Source organism: Schistocerca nitens, chromosome 7 (genome assembly GCF_023898315.1).
Source record: "Schistocerca nitens isolate TAMUIC-IGC-003100 chromosome 7, iqSchNite1.1, whole genome shotgun sequence".
Classification (NCBI taxonomy): domain Eukaryota; kingdom Metazoa; phylum Arthropoda; class Insecta; order Orthoptera; family Acrididae; genus Schistocerca; species Schistocerca nitens.
The window spans coordinates 151,845,100-151,862,888 of NC_064620.1; the positions used below are offsets into that span (position 1 = coordinate 151,845,100).

At 37.3% G+C, this 17,789-nt stretch overlaps 1 protein-coding gene across 1 annotated transcript in view; it reads left to right on the forward strand.

Annotated features, from left to right (window-relative positions):
• Nucleotides 1-17,789, forward strand: part of LOC126195511 (sushi, von Willebrand factor type A, EGF and pentraxin domain-containing protein 1-like) — a 436,314-nt gene that overhangs the window by 396,762 nt on the left and 21,763 nt on the right. The window contains exons 20-23 of the mRNA XM_049934138.1: nucleotides 1,722-1,873; nucleotides 6,143-6,316; nucleotides 16,631-16,810; nucleotides 17,505-17,675. Coding sequence (XP_049790095.1) covers nucleotides 1,722-1,873; nucleotides 6,143-6,316; nucleotides 16,631-16,810; nucleotides 17,505-17,675 — 677 coding nt within the window. The remainder of the gene's footprint in view (nucleotides 1-1,721; nucleotides 1,874-6,142; nucleotides 6,317-16,630; nucleotides 16,811-17,504; nucleotides 17,676-17,789) is intronic.

Genomic DNA, 17,789 nt, shown 5'->3' on the forward strand with positions numbered 1-17,789 from the left:
TAATATATATGGGAATAACCTGTGCTTTTTTCCAGTCACTTGGGACTTTTCACTGTACAAGAGATTCATGTTAAATGTAAGTTAAGTAAGGGGCCAGTGCCATAGACTAATCCCTGTAAAACCAAATTGAAATGCCATCTGGACTTGATGACCTATTTGTTTTCAACTCTTTCAGTTGCTTCTTGACAGCAGGGATGCGTATTACTATGTACTTCATAAAGGAGTCTATGTAACTGTCAAATGTCAGTGTTTGTATGATCCTCCTTCTTGATGGATTTCTTAAATGTGAAATTTAAAACTTCAGTTTTCCTTTTGCTGTCTTCTGCTGACACACCAGACTGGTCAAAGAATGACTGGATAGAAGCCTTTGACCCACTTTTGATTTTATGTAGGACCCGAGTTTTCTCAGGTTCTTGGAAAGATCTTTTTGCTAAGGCGTGACAGTGGTAGTTGTTTTATGCTCCATGCATCGCTCTTTTTACAGACACAAAAATTTCCGTTAACTTTGGCCTATCATGATTTGTGCATTCTTTTTTGACCCGAGAGTGCAACAGTCTTTGCCACTTCAGCATTTTCCAAATTTTATTATTAATTCATAGTAGGTCTTTCCCATCCTTAATTCACTTACTCAGTACATACTTCACCAGAGTGCAATTTTCAATCCATTTAAACTTGGCCCGTAATTCCTCTATGCCCATCATAGTGGAAGTAAATGATGTCCGTTCATTGTCTGTCTGGAATGCTTAACAAGTGCTTATCTGCTGTTTCCAACACAAATACTCTCCTAGCCTTCTTGATGGATGTATTAACTTAGTAACCTTTCATCGATATGTGATATCAGGGTCACTAATCCCTGTCTCTGTACTGACACCATCGATAATTCAGGCCTGTTTATAGCTACAAGGACTAAAATATTTCCATTGTAAGTGGGCTGTTGAAATAGCTGCTGAAGACAGTTTTTGGAAACATGTTCTAAAGCACTTCACAAGATTGCATGCCCATATCACCTGCAATGAATCCGTATGCATCTCAGTCTATACTTGGTATGCTTAAGTCTCCTCCAGACACTATTACATGATCTGGGTATTTCCACACTGCTGAGTGTAAACTTTCTTTGAATGATTCTAAAACTGTCATGTTGTAATTAGGTGGCTGGTGAAAACATCCAGTAATTAACTTGAATTCACTTAGATCTGTTACACACATCCAGATAGCTTCACAGTCACACACAAATTCAACTTCAGTAGAGACAATATTTTTGTTGACTGCAGTGAACACTACTCCTCCTTACAGCATCTAATCTGTCTTCCTGATATACATTTCATGACTAAATATTTCAGAGCTTCCTACTTTGGGTTTCAGTCAGCTCCTGATTCTGAAAATGACCTGAGCATGAAAGCTTGTTGAGGCAGACTTTATATATTGTGTAATATTAATTCAGTAATGTAATTTTAGACAGTAATTTTCATATTCTTCTAATTGGGTTTATAAATTGCACGAATATAAATTTTGATCAGTTGTTTGGGAAATATTGCTATGGTCTTTACTTCACTTACTGTCTTGAAGGGTCCTGGCTATAATTGATGAGTTATTATGAAATTAATGTATTCTATTACATCTATGGTATTCAACCATGCAGTGGCCAATTATTAAGTTATAATGTTTTTGGTGACATGCCAGTAAGTTTAAATCAGTTTGAACAATTCTATTGTTGTTTACAGAAAGTATCCAGAAGGATGGACGACAGATCCAGGAAGAGACTCACAATTGGAATATCGCCTAAGTATTTATCATGCCAGTCGTGATGATTCTGGAGTTTTCACATGTGTAACTCCAACTCGTCACACTCATGCAGTTGAAATTGTTGTCAAAGGTCAGTAATATTTAGCTTAATTATCAGTTGTTCTATTATTGTTGTTGTGGACATTTTAGTAGTAAAATGTGCCTGATATTGGACAAGCTATGGCAATTACAAAATCACATTTCATCTTCAGAATTTCTGGCTTGTTCAAGATAGTGTCATAGCCACAGCACATTTGAGAAGTGTCATAGCCACAGCATATTTGTGAGAAATATATGTGCTCCAAACACAAGAATATGATATTTCAGTACACCCCTTCTGGCTACATCATTGCTGTGCTTTCTGAGTCATTTTGCTCTGATTAAATATTTAGGGTGATCACATTCATTCCCTGTATTTTTTAATTGTTTTACACTAAAAATCTTATTGCTAACTCAAATGCTACTACAGTTCTGATGCTGAAATGTGATTTGGATTAAATATTTCATCTTATTATTTGAAAGATCATAATTTAATTTTCCAAAACACGTTTCTGAATCAGTATTTTATCATCTCATTCTGTACATACATAAAACATATATAGGAGACTGAGCAGTACAAACATTGAAACTGTGACAAAATTATTATTAATAAAGTTTTACTTTCAGATAACTTAATTCCATATTGTGGAAGGTTCTCCCTTTTAATTTAATATAAATTTTCATAACCATGTACGGTGGAGTCTACAAGTAAGTTTTAATCTGTGAGAGGGAAACATGAAATTTACTTTGTTTCTAGTAATGTCCGTATGTTGAAAACACTGTCCTATATAATATATGTAAACACTAATTCTGAATAACTATGTATTGAAATTTTAAAACAATTATATCCATCAATAATAGTTTGCATGATTCTCTAGGCATAATATTACACTTTTACTAATAATAGATTTTTGCAATAATAATATTTTATTTACACTACATGCATTCCTGCAAAATATGATTCCCTGTATTATGTTTCACTCAAAGTAGTTGTGATAAACAATTTTCTTGTGTTTATGTCACTTACCTAGGATGGTATTGCCATTGCAAATGCAAGGCTGATTAACTTGTTCATTAAATAGTAAATTCGTTCTGGGATATTTACAAAATATTTGTTTTATTTAGTACTAGGAAAAATAATATTTAAATGTGTGTTGTATTACTTCAAATAGGAAATTATTCGGCTCTATGAGGTGATATATCGATGGGTTAAGATCTGAAAAAATCTTCTGCTGGGATGAAAATCACAGACCCTTAAGGATGAGATGAGGGTGAGAAGGTGGTGACATCTAAAAATAGTTGACTGAACTATATTAATGTCAAATCTACATTTTTCTGGGCTGCTGAGCTGACTGATGACAGCCCCTATGACATTTATTAATTGGAGGTAGGAGTGGTTGTAATAAAGATTTACATAACTGTAATGTTAGGGTGCAGTTTTGATTACATTTGATAGTGACTTTTACTATCTAGAAATTGATTCTGGTGGACTCAGATACCCATAGCACTCTGAGTGATGGGAGAGTGAAGATGAGGGAAGACATGCAAGCATAGTTATGGAATTCATGGAAAAATTCCCACCAGAATTTGTATACATGTGACTTCCTATCTGGGAATAAGTACTGTTGACATCAGACTACCCTACTATGACTGTTTGAGGGATAGGGAAAGTGATGACATGTACTCATTACTTTGGAACATCTGAAGCAATTTCAACCACACTTGGTATGAATATGAAGTATCATATGTTAAAAAAATTGGGTGGGGGGGATTTAGAAACCCCTACCACTGTTAGGAAGGGAACTGAGGATAGGAAAGAGGTGACATGTAAAAATTATAAATAACAACCAAAATTAGTATAAAAAACATATTTTTGCATTATTAGACTGATTGGTGACAGTCCCAAAGACATTGCACGCCAATGGGATTTGGTGAGTGTTAGAGTGGTGATGAGAAAAGGTTAACCCAAGTCAGGGCTGCTAGACTGACAATTCTGGTCACTATTGACCCGTGGCAGTGGATTTGTAGATGGGAAGTGGGTGTGATTCGTAAAATGTAATTGTGGAATGTGTAGAGCAGATTCACCCAAACTTGATACGCGTATCATTTACTGCTATGTTTCACTGCTGTCCCAAATAGTCCCAGGCTATTTCTATGAAGTTAGGATTAGATAAATTTTGGAAATTTGTGGTTAATTCCTATGGGACCAAACTGCTGAAATCATTTGTCCGTAGGCTTACACACTATTAAATCTAACTTAAACAAACTTACGCTAAGGACAAGACTCGAACCTCCGATGGGGCATGCTGCGCAAACCGTTGCAAGGCACCTCAGATCGCGCGGGTAGGATTGAATAGTTTACTGAAGCAGTCGAGGTGTGATGGGTTGCTTGAGGGTTTGTCGGATGAACTGTGGTCATCCTCGGAAGCTGGGAATGTTATCAGAATGCTCATTGTGGAGATCTAGAAGGAAGGGCTACACTTGGTCACTAATAAGAATGTTGAAATAAATATTGTGGTTCATGTTTGTGGTAACCTGAATGAGTAAGCCCAAATCAGGGGATTTTTTTGGGGGGAGGGGGTGGTATCACAGAACCACATCCAGCCTGAACTTTACCCTCCACATGTTGCGGATTGAATGCCTCATTGCAAGGTGTCTGACTGCAAAATCCATTCCATGTAGTTCACTTCACAAGGTTCACTCAAAACTGGCTTATATGAATCACCATTCTCAGACAGCAGCAATTCCTGTTAAATTTGAAACTGATTGTCACTCACAAGGTATGACATTCTTCTCTGATCTCTGTCAGTCAGCCTTTTTAAGATCACTGTTCTAATGCTGTGTTAGATGTCTGTTAGTCATATATTATTCCATGTATACATGTTGGATGGTCTGCATTGATACAGCACCAACAAACTGAAGCAAATTCATTCACTGCTGTGTCATGGGCATTCCAGATGTGACACTGTAGTTCCTTTATACACTTCTGACATGTCCCCACATTGACATGCCATACTGTGCCCATTCCATACAACGGAGCAGCACATATCCCTAATTCACATCTATGACTTTTCTTCACAGTGAATGGCTACAGGACCACCTCATAGCAGTTCTAAATTATCTGTAGCGGTCCAAATTGATCAGTGTATCTTTTTAAGGAAGTCATTAATACTTTGTCTGGTGAGATTATTAGTGCTGTATCCAAAAGGCTTCTGGGTTGTTGGCTGGTCAGTGTTAGTTCTGATGACATTTCACCACCACTTCTGTGTGGAACTATTCTGTCAAGATCATAACCTCTTCTGTTACAAGCTATTATATTGAATTTGTGGTTTTGCAGTTTCTCAGTGTAGGATCATGGTTTGTCACTTACTGCAAGCGTGAACTCCCTGATGTGTTTGTGTCTGCAAATTTGAATTTCATTTCCTGTAGTGCAGTATGTATTATAAATCTTGAAACAACAAGTGACAGACTTCCTTCAAGGCATAATTAATACTTTTCCTCATAACACTGACAATCTCCAAAGTGTTAAGCTCACCTCCATACAAGAACACAGCAGTCCATATAGCTTCTACCACAATGCTACAACAAGTGATTGAATTTGGCTGTGCCCTTCTGGCAGATGCAGTGTGCACTCCAAAATAATATATGATTTATAAAAATAGGAAACAATGGAAACTCCAAGTTGGAATTCCAACAATGTAAGGAAAAAAATGGATTGCTAATTACCCTATTGATGACATTGGCAAGTTGCAGACTGGCACAACTAAAAGTCACTTACACATTTGCTTTCGGCCACAGCCTTCAGCAGAAAAGGAAAGACATACATATTTATTCCCTCAAACCAGCACACCTCACATGCACCTGAACCGACATCTCTGGCAGCTCGGACCAGTCCAGAAGCTAGTGTGTAAGTGTCTTTTAGTTGTGCCTGTGTGCAACTTCAGGTATCATCTTTCGGGTAAGTAGCAATCTGTCTTTTCCTTACATTGTTGAGCTTCTTTAATAAATATGAGCTGACGTTGTCAGTTCCTTGAGGGTTGCACATCATTCATTGTTCAGTGATAAGAGATCACAGGAGATGCATGCTACCCACATTATGGAAGGCACAGGTCACAAAAAATCTCATGCACCTCTGTTGTTTTATGTGAACTTTGGACTTCAATATTTCAGTCTCGTCATATAAAACAAAATATGACAGACTTATGCATCTTGTTTATAATCTGTAGGATATGTTGCATTTATTCGTAAGTATAAGTCTTTGGTAAGAATGTGGAACTGCTGTTTCCTGATATTGATTTATCAGTATTTATTTTTCTTTCAGCTGTTCACTGTCCTCCTATTCCATCACGTAGAGGCTTGAATGTGAACACGCTTAATACCAAGATGAATACAAAGATTTTGCTCTCTTGTGCAAATGGAAATTCACTCATTGGTGCACCAGAGATTACATGTCTTCCATCTGGAAATTGGAGTGCACCAATACCCATCTGTGAAAGTGAGTACCTAAATCAAAATTGTTACAGGTGGAGAGAGAGATAACTAGACTGGCTAATATTTACCTTGATGAAACAGCAGTACATGGTACTGCTAATATAAATGCTTACATAAAAAATAACATTCCTTACTTTTGATATTATATAGTCCTCCTTTAGAGACCAAAGAGGGATTGGGTGATTAAACACTTAAAGAAGGGAGGCAGGCACTCAGACTCTAGGATAAGAGTTGTGAGGATGAGAGGAGACAAAAGTGAATAAAAGATACTAGAGAAACTAGCAAGTAAAAAATATTACATTGGTAAACATTGCCAGCTTTGGTTTATTGATGATGAAAGGGACAGAATGAGAAGTGGCAGGGCTGGAGTAAATGGTAGTGGGTTGATGCAAGAGGTAAGTTGTATAGTGGTATTCTGCGTTCCAGCCTGAGCTGCCACAGTTGTCAGTCATGTGTGCATGAGGTGTGCTTGCTTGTGTGCATGAATGGTGTGTGTTTCTCTCTTTCTCTTTTGCTGATGAAGGCTGTAACCAAAAGCTTTGTGTAAGTGTCTTTTAATTGTGCCTATCTGAAACTTCACGTCTTCTTTATGTCCCTTCCTACATTGTTGAACTGGGTGTAGTTATCTTAAAGCAGCGTAATATGCTGTTGAGTGATAGGGCTTGGCCAGAAGGCAAAAAAGCAGTGTACACAGTTGAAAATATGCATAATCTTTTATTTAAATAAAAGTATATGACCTTATGATGTCAGTAAAATAGATTTTAAAAATAAGTAAGAAATTAAACAAATTGTCGAATATTATTCGAGCAAGTGGGATTAGCAACTGACATCAGCAGGAGACCTTTTAAACAACTAAAAAACTAAGCAGTTTGTCAAATATTAACAGGTATTTGAAGTCAGCCAAGTGGATGATTAATAATCGAAACCTTAACATTTACAACATTTTTCAGCTGGCTTTTTAATACATCATCTCAAGTGATCACAGTGAATTTGGTAACAGTTAACAGTAGAAACACAATGTGTCATGTCTATTGGTGACATAAGTTCAGAACCAGGTGAAGTTATACAGATACAATTCAGCCCCACAACAGGCAGGATAACCTGACTGACAGGGTGGGTGGTGATAACTCACCACCCATGGGTATGGGGTATGCTGGTGTGGTGAGGCACGTGCCATACAACGTGAACTACAACAAACTAAGAACAAACCTTAACAAAGGGTGACACGTATTTCATTATAACCATTTAAGAGCCAAACATAAGTAAATAAGAAACAATCATTGCCCAATCAGCAGATCAGGTGAAAGCCACAAAGTACTTAACAACTGGATTGCACTCTGATTACATGAATGAGAAAACGAATAAGGCTTACTGTCCCCAAAATTAATTGGCAAATTATGCAGCAGGAACAATCATGAAACACGATTTTGATTAGAAGAAAATTCAGAATTGCTGACTTCTAACATGTTTTGCAGTAAAACACTAGCTGTAAGTAATGAATTGGGCAGCTCTTGCTAATGTAAACTGCACTATTTCAAATAGCTAAGCAACCAAATCTCAGATGTCAGACTTGGTTTACCAGACTGTCTGTTACAACTGCAGTGGAACAGTACATTCTTATTTTAGCAGAATTTACCACAGAAAATCTCAGGGTGGGTCAACTAACAACACCCACAACTTAACTAAATCACTACAGAGAAAAGGTGCTCTGATTAAATCAGACTGACCCCGCTAAAAAGTTTCACAAATACTTACCTGAAGTGATTAAAATGAAAAGGCACTGTGATTAAATTTGACTAACCCCACAAAAATGTTTTGTAAATGCTTAACTAAAACGATTACAGTGAAAGGCAGTCTGATTAAATTAGACTTCACTGTATTTAAAAAGAACAACAACACACAATTCAGCCCTCAACATGGTCCATGGTAAGTCACCTGAAATATGGTCAATTTAATAAGAAGTTCTGATTAACGTAACCCCACTAAATACGTAACACAGACCGTGTGACTTTGACACATTTCACAAATAGTTGTGACTAATCTCTGTAATGAAACAGAGTTGCTTCCAGTAAGGTAAAGCTCAGTTCAGAGTGAATGCCTATCAACATCAAGCACAACAGACCTTCCAGGAAGGAGAAAGTAGTTGCAGGACTACGACTTTAACAAAACAATACACAGAAGCCACAGAAAGAGCCTAAAGAAAAATGAATCAGTAGCAAAATGGCTCTCAAAATCTCCACACGCTTGGCACAGGCAAATTTCCAGAGTCCCAAGCCACCAAAGTCAGCACAAAACACCTTCTTCATGGGATGAGGTCTGTGCTCTATAAAAGCCATTTAATATCACCTCCAGGCAGCAGAAGTAAACCAGCCTCACACTCCAGAAGAGCTTCTTCCAATTCAGTCTGCAAATTCGAACTGTCAGCCTTCATGCTGGTCGAAGCTCCTTGCGTGGAGAAACACCAAAGATCATGAATCACTATTGCACTAGTGGTCAATTGATTGATGTGAGCCGGTACTGGTCTTGTACAATGTGCGTACTGCAAAAACTCAGAAATGAGTCCCAGTACAATCAAAGGAGCTATATGGTGTGGTAGCCTTCTATTCCCCATCCCTGAAGAAGGTTCCCATTTTTACTGGAAGAGTGTACTTTTGAAGATATAAGGGCTGAAAAGTTTTGCCCTCTAGAAATTACTAGAATATTCTAGAACATTTGAAAACATTGCAGAACATTTGAGAGTACTTGAGAGCATTCCACAACATTCCAGAATATTCTGGAATGTTCCACAATGATCTGGGATGTTGGGAATAGTTTGTAACATTCTGGAAGATTCCAGAATATTCAGGAAAATCCAGATCATTTGGAATATTCCAAAACACTCTCAAATGTTGTGGAATATTCTGGAAAACCTTTTGGTATGTTCTGAAATTTGCCACAGGTGGGGCTACCCGTTGGTGGGTGTATATAAAGCAAGACCCATTGTGGGTTCGAACATCAGTTACTTCTCAGTGATGAAGGGAGGAACTGAAAAGTAGTGCAGTGAGTGAATGAAAACAAACAGTGTAGTGTGAGTAGTCAAAGTGATACAGTGATTGAAAGTAAATCGAAAATAAAGTGTCAAAAGTGTGTAAAGTGTTCTTACCATATTTGTTAATAAAAAGTTGATTTGATTTACATTTTAGACAACGCTCAAATATAAAAGAGGAGGAGATCTTGCCAGTTCTGAAGCAAAATGGCGGAAACAAAAACAACAGTGAGAAAATGACACAGACGAAGAGCCCGAAGCATGTTTAGGTTCCCAACAAACAAGAATAAGCACTGTGACAAGCAGAGGAACCAAAGAACAATGAAACAAATGGATTGAAAAATTAAAAATTGTGACACAATCTTATAATAAAGGACTGTGAACTCAAGCCACCCATGAAAATATCGCCCTACGAAAAGTGCAGAAGAGTACACATAAACAGTACAACTTAGCAATGAAGCATTCCATTATGACCTGGCAAAAGACTATAACAAACACAAACATGTTGTAAGCAAAAATATGGATAACATATGCCAAGTTCACAATGTGCAAAAATTCAGTAGAGAAACACCAGCATTCTGCTGCACGAATGGAAAAAATTGAATACTACCACTGGAAGCACATCTGCAGGAATTTTTACATTACATGCGCAGGGAGACTCTAGAATCAAAACAGTTTCTCCAAAATATAAAAGCATACAATGCCTGCTTCCAGGTGACTTCTTTCAGTGACAGTTTGATCAACTCTAACAGAGGTGAAATCGATTATGTTTTTTCCATACAAGGACAAATCTATCACAACATGGGATCATTACTACTATTACCCAATGAAGACCATAAATTTCTGCGAGTATATTTCATCAGAAATGAAGAAATAGAAACTGATCGCCGATGCAGAGGTATTGGTGGACTGAGATGAGAAGTTGTCTGACATGTACAGAGGATCTTATATGAATACAGTCAACTGATTCACATATTCAATACAGCACAAGACCCAGTGATTTCTGATGACTATAAAGTTATAATTCGAGCTGACAAAAGACCACATGGAGAATATAGATGTCGATTTAATGCACCTCAGATCGACGAAGTCACCATTATAATTGCGGACAGTGAAAACACAAGCCGCACCATAATTGCACAGCAAAGAAGAGAAGGACTACAACACTTTGCAGAGAAACACCATTCATATGATGCCCTCCAATATATATTAATATTTCTACATGGAGAGGATGGATATCATTTCAGTGTGAAACAAATCCAACCTGAAACTGGCTTAGAAATAAACAAAAAAGTCACTTAAGCTTACTGCTTAATGATAAGAGATAATCAAACATACAACCACATTCTCAACATCCACCATCTATTCCAACAATTCCTGGTAGATATGTAAGCAAAAATAGAAGTGGAACAGATCCTTTACATAAGACTGAATCACAAGAAACTACCTGCAGAAGAATTCATCCACCTTTGAGACTCAATCATAAATGATGGAAACACTGACTTCATTGGAACAATGGTAATCTTACCTTCATCATACACAGGAAGTAAAACAGACAAGCCCCCATGCTTGACACAACATAACAGCCTGAGAGTTCCGACAAAAACAAATGAGATTTATTGAAATCATCACAAAATGCCACATCTTTGAAACCATTAGATGCTGGATGTACACAATCAAATGGCAAAACCAATGATTGCCTCACTCACACAATTCCATATGGCTATGTGAAAAAATTCATCCCAAGGATATCAACAAAATCATCCCAGCTGAATTTCCCAACCCACAAGAAGATCCGAAGCTGTACAACATAGTAGTAAAACACATGAGTCAATGGACCTCGCAGGCCATTAAACCCCAGTTTGCCATGTACAAGTGATGGAAAATTTACATAAAAGTACCCAAAACCATATTTGGATGACACACATACTGAAGTTGGTGGCTATCCCAAATACAGAAGATGATCACCCAAAAATGGTGGCTTCACAGCAAAAATATGAATACAAGGCAGTAACAAACTAGAAATAGATAATCAGTGGTAATACCACATAACACACTACTTTCCAAAATGTTCCAAGTGCACATAAATGTAGAATACTGCAATTCGGTGAAATCCATCAAATATGTAAGTGTGTGAACAAAGGCAGTGACAGGCAGTATTTCAAATAGCCAAAGACAGCGAATAGCAAAACAGAAACAACAAGATTGTCAGGTGCCAAATGGGAAGAGATATCTGCACTAATGAAGCAGCACATCGGATTTTTGCATTTCCTATACACAAACGTGAACCAACTGTGCAACATCTAGCAGTACATTTGGAGAATGGAGAGAGGGTTTACTTTACAAAAGACACTGCCAGGAAAACTACAAGAAAACCACCTCAGAACACAACATTAATGGCTTTTTTATCAACTGTGCTAAACAGATCCATTTGCAAAAACATTACTACATGTCAACAAAATGTTTGTGGAATACACCAGGAAAAATCTTTCAACAATGTAAACAAGGAATTCCAGTAGAAGATCATCCAGGAATTATGAAAACTGGCACACTAGGCAGGGTATATACTGTACATCTGAACAACGCTGAATGTCTCTATCTCTGGATGTTGCTACATGAAATATGGGGACCAATAAGTTTCACACATCTAAAGAATGTTGATGGCTGCTTTTGCCAGGTATAGAGAGATGCATTTCAATGCTTAGGACTACTGGACTACTGGAAACCTACAACTACTGGGAATTAACACTACAAGAAGCCTCACTCACAGCCTCAGCTGAACAAATGAGAGACTCATTTACCATACTTCTAACAACATGTGAACCATCAAATCTAAAATAGCTGTGGGACTCCTTCAAAGAGAGTTTGAGTGATTCATACTGTACCAAATCCAACAAGCTCATCCTGAATTGGCCATTGCATTCAACAATGACATCTTCAATTAAACACTCATTCATTTAGAAGATAAATGGTTAGCAATAAACAACCAGGCCTTAGTATAACAATGAAAACACCATGAAGAGATGCTATCAGTGTGCAAAACTTTGAAATTACCAAGAAAAAAAATCTATAAAATCAATTAACTACTACAATACATTGCTCACAACAAACCACTGATCAGTAACAATCAAAAGAAATTTACAACGTTATGATGGACCAGATTGACAACAACACTGGTGGAATTATTTACTTGGGTGCATCAGATGGCACGAGGAAAACATTTCTAATAAATCTATTGCTGACAGAAATACATGCTAAATAACACATTACACTTGCACTGGCATCATCTGGCATTGCAGTATTTTTTGTGGCAACAGTGCATATGGAGTACATAAAATTATTACATTTACAGATCAATAGTAAGTCATTCTGAGGTACCAGGTATCAACCCATGCTAAAACACCCATATTAATACATGGTGTAGCCTCCATGGGTGGCAATGCAGACATTGACTGGCATCCAGTCGATTGTGCAGATGGCGAATACTGTCCTGAGATATGTTATGCTGTGCCTGCCAGACCTGTTCGTGTAGTTCCGCAAGAGTTGTTGGTTGATGAGTCTCAGGAGTCACTTCTTGTCCCATCATATCCCACACATACTCAGTTGGAGACAAGTATGTGATTGTGCTGACTAAGGAAGTTGTTGCATATCTTGCAGAGCATGTTGAGTTTCAAGGGCAATGTATGGGTGAGTGCTATCCTGTTGGCACAAGACATCATCTTCCAGTTGCAAGAATGGGCATAAAAACATCTTGCATGTACCAAGAGCTACAGAAACACCAAAGGGGAAAGAGAGTTGTAGCTTATCACACCCCAGACCATAAGGCATGAGGTGGGGCCAGTGTGTCTCGGACAAATGCGCTCTACGAGACAGCACTCACAATGCCTATGTTGTGTGTGCAAATGAGCATCACTTTGTGCAGGCAGAATCTCAATTCCATCTTCCAGGAGATCCTCTGATGGCGACAGTTGAGCTGTGTGTGTCAGTGCTGTGGACTGGGTTGAAGACTAGCTTTAAGAGATGTGTGTGCCCATAGTACCACTGCTAATAACTGGACCACAGCAGTTTCTGTTGACATGTATGGGCTCACAAGCTCTTTTATCTGTGCTTTAACAGCTGTACAATCTGCCACTGCTGCTCTTACAATATGACAATCCTGATGGGCATCAGTGCTGTGGAGACATCAAAAGCCTCATCTATTAGTGTGGGAATGCTCACGTTATCACTGATGCCAGGAAAGTCTCTGAAAGGACCATCCTGTGACTCAGAAGAACACAATTTGACGTCTTTCAAATTCACTCAGTTCACTGTAGCAAGCATGAATTCGTCTCCGTAGCATGGTTACCTGTTTGCTTCACACGTTTGCACCACACTGAGCCTTCTGGCTCTGGGTATTCCCTTTAAGAGGGTAGACACAGATGGCACTCCAGTAGCTATGCCACAACACTATCTGTTGGCAACCAACATTGAAACCATTATCAGTACATCTACTATCCCCCAGGTGGCATACACCTTCACTGAATCTAAATCAATGTCCTCTTTTCAGGTTTTCTAACTTTTTATTTTATTTTATTTTCTTCCCAGCAGTGTATTACTGATGCATTGCTGGGGAATATGATCATTTCCCAGAATTTGTAATAATTTGTTTCTGTTGACTTTGTTGAAAGTTATATTGAAGTTGAAGAAGACAATATGTTTTTCTAGATTAAATTCTCTCTGGTTTGATATTCGAAATTTTTCTGCAACATGATCTTCCTTTTTGAAAGCCATTTTGTTCCTCACATTAGTGTTTGATAAAATATAGTCAATTTCAAATTTAGTTAGGAATGGTCCTTGTTAGGTTCAATATCTGTTTTATTTTTTTGTGCATGAATGCTTTAAGGACAAATAAGTATTTTACCTCTTAGCGAACTCTACTAATGTAGAATCCCAGCCACTTCTGTTATCATATTTAAAATATCATACCTGAAGTTCTTCAGTTTTTGTCCCACTTTTTTATTAAAATGCCTCATTAGCAGTTTCTAGTGGGTTTTGCTGTCATTTATCAGATTCTTTAATTCTTCATAGAGATATTTCTCTGTGCCAAAGTTTGAGCATAATTAGTAAATAGATTTGAACATGTTTCAACAAGTCTTTTTATTCTGTGTGAGACGTCATTCATATCTGAATTTTTTATTTTTTCCTTGTTTACTATAAAGTGTAAACTGAATCTCCTCCATGCTCTATTTCTCTGTGATCAAACATGTGACATGATTTTTTTTCTATCAGGTATTTTTTTCTGCCACCCTTCTCATATCTTTACTTAAGCCTGTATGATTTATTTAAATACTCTTCCAGCTATATCAATCAGTATCTCAAATTCTGAAATTTACTGCTCCTAAATGATAATTTGTCTAAACAGCTGGGTTTCTGACAATTGAAAATACTTGACATTTCACTATCATTTCCATCAGTATCCTTTTTCCTCTCCTTGGACTCTGAAATAAGGAATTTTAGACCTTACATATGACCATCATCCTTGTCAGTACAGAACCATGCTGGTAACCTCCAATAAATATCCGATGATGAATGAAATATACTGAACACATTTGGCAAATTTTTAATTCCAAGAACTTAGAGGAGTGAATCCCAGGCTACGAGCTAGTTGTAGCAATAGTAGTAGTAGTAGTAGTAGTCATCCATAGATCTCGTTTACAAGTATACTGCACATGTCTTGGTATTACAATTTAAGAACAACAAAAATCAAGTAATTCACTAATGTTTATGGACTTACAGGTCTAATATGACAAGTATGGGACAGGTAGTTGGTTGTGGCCTTATAGTAGGAACCATTTGTCTGAAATAATTTCAAGAAACCGTGGAAAACCTAAATCAGAATAGCTGGAAGAAGAATGGAACCTCCACCCTGCTGAACACTAAGCCAGTCTGTTTGAAACAGTGCTGCCTCATTGGTTTACTCCTAGTGAACAGTACTGCTTACAAATAAGTTATTTAATAATGAAAAAAGCTGATGCCACTCTGTTCATTAATTTCTCATTTCCAGTCACTGCACACATTACTCACATGATAGTCTCATTGTTTTATAACACTACAAACACTATCAGCTGAGGTTAGAATGATTCTGTGTGCCGCAACTTCCCATTTCTTACTTACAAAACTGAGTCAGCATCCCTCTATAATGAGTGAGATGTTGAGTTCAGAAAGAGGATAAGGTGTTAGCATTATACATTACACAGCTTTGGGAACAAGTCTTTCCAGAAAAGGAAAGAAATATAGTGTGAAAGTATTATGTGGACTGTTACATGTTTTGTTACTGTTATCATTATTATTTGTGTTACATTTTTCCAAACCCCTGCTCTGTGTTATTTAAATAATCCTTCAGTGTATAGAATGTTAGGGTTAACAGGTACTTATTAACTGCTTTCTCGAATAAGATTGTTTTAGCAATTTTTTTTATCACCTTAAGTAATTTATTGTACAGTTTTATTCCTTGATAGAAAATGCTGTTTTGAATTTTATGTTTATTCTTTCTTGATAAATGTAATTTCAGACAGGATTTTGTTCCATGGTCGTGCACAGCGTGTTTGTACAGTAATTATCAATGTTATTTTTGGTGTGTACTACTGTTTGGTAAATATATTCACACAATGCAGGTAAAATCCCCAGTGTTTTGAACAGATCTTTACAGTGAGCTCAACTATTATTTTTGGTTATTATTCTTATGGCCCTTTTCTACAGTTTAAAATTTGTTTTCATATTTTGTGTATGTGATCCCTAGAAAAGAATGCCCTAGCTGAGAATTGAATGTACTGTTACACACTGATGACAGGACTCAAGGGCATAACATATTGTTGACGTACTGTTTGCAAGTATCTTTTTGTGTTCACACTACTTCAACTGAGAAATGATATTCAGTCCTAGAAATTTTGCATTTGTTACTATTGTAACATTGCACAAACACAGTACTAGAATCCCCACAAATCACTGTGCCATCTGTGCCAGTGTGAGGCAACCTCTTAAGGCCAGCCATGAAGATGCATGCTGTTTAATTATACACACTCAGAGTATAAGGTTACAATAGTTACACAGTCTGTGGGGGCACCAGCTACATGTAACAGTGTTATTTCCCTCTTCTGAATCATTATTACAGTTATCTGTATTTACATACTCTGTTCATTATGCCTTCTACTGCACTTTTATGTTCCCACAACTTCATCTTCTTCCATATCTGAGCACTATTTTTTATTTTTTTATTATAAGTATCTAAACATGGGATGTATTTCTTGTCCACAGGTATAGAGTGTGCTGATCTGGTAAATCTGACAGATCCTCATTTACGAGTGTCAATTCTGAGCAGAGAAGTTGGGGGCCGAGCAGTGTTCAGCTGCGCGCAGGGCTATGGGCTGAGGGGTCCTCATGAAGCTGTCTGCTTGCCCAGTGGTGACTGGACAACCCCAATGCCAACATGTCAAGGTAGTAAAGGAGACAATACAGAATGCAGGCTTGTCCTCTCATGAGCACAGACAAAACTTCGTGGATGACTTGTGTGCATGGAAAAAACCACTATGTACAATGGACATTTGCCCTAGGTGGTAACTTACTAAGCATACTCCATGTGAAAGTGACGCAAAAATTTAAGTACTGTAATAACATATACAGCACTTTTTTTGCAATGTCATCATTACATATGTTAGTCATTCCATTTATTATTTTTTGTCTTGCAGCAGGAATGTCCCAGAATTTATCCAACTAGATTCATTTTTCTGCTTATGTATAGCAATCTCAGCTTCATCATTTATGCCATGTTATATTTAATTAAAACAGTCTGTTGCTTTGTTCTTGTTGTCATTCCGTTACTGGCTTCATTGGTGGCTACAGTGTTATACAAGATATGTCATGAGCTCTCTATGCAGATCAAGTTATACTGTATATAATGTGTATCAAGAAGTACACAATAATTTTAATTGAGAAACAACAAATCATTCTGTAGAAAACAGCTACAATCCAAAAAGCTTAATACTGAGTGAAAAATCCCTTCAAAATTTCCATGATGGATTCTTATTACAAAGAAGCAGTATGGCAACAAGAATAAGTATCTAACTGTAGTGTTTGTTTTCAGATGATGTAACTGTGTGATTCACACTTGGATTCACTCATTTTATTCCAGAGGTACAATGTGATACACCACCAACACCAGAAAATGGATATATTCAAGGATCTGGCCCTTATAAGGCAGGTGATGTTGTGCAGTTCAATTGCAATCCTGAATTTATGATGGAAGGGCAGCCTATAATTGCCTGTCAAGAAAATGGTCGGTGGTCTGGTTCAGTTCCAAAGTGTATGTATAGCCAATACAAATTACACAACAAGTAGATTACCTTAAAAATATTAAGAGAAACTATGCAGTCTCTAACATAGGTATGGTAGTCAGTGAGGAATTTTGTAATAAGAT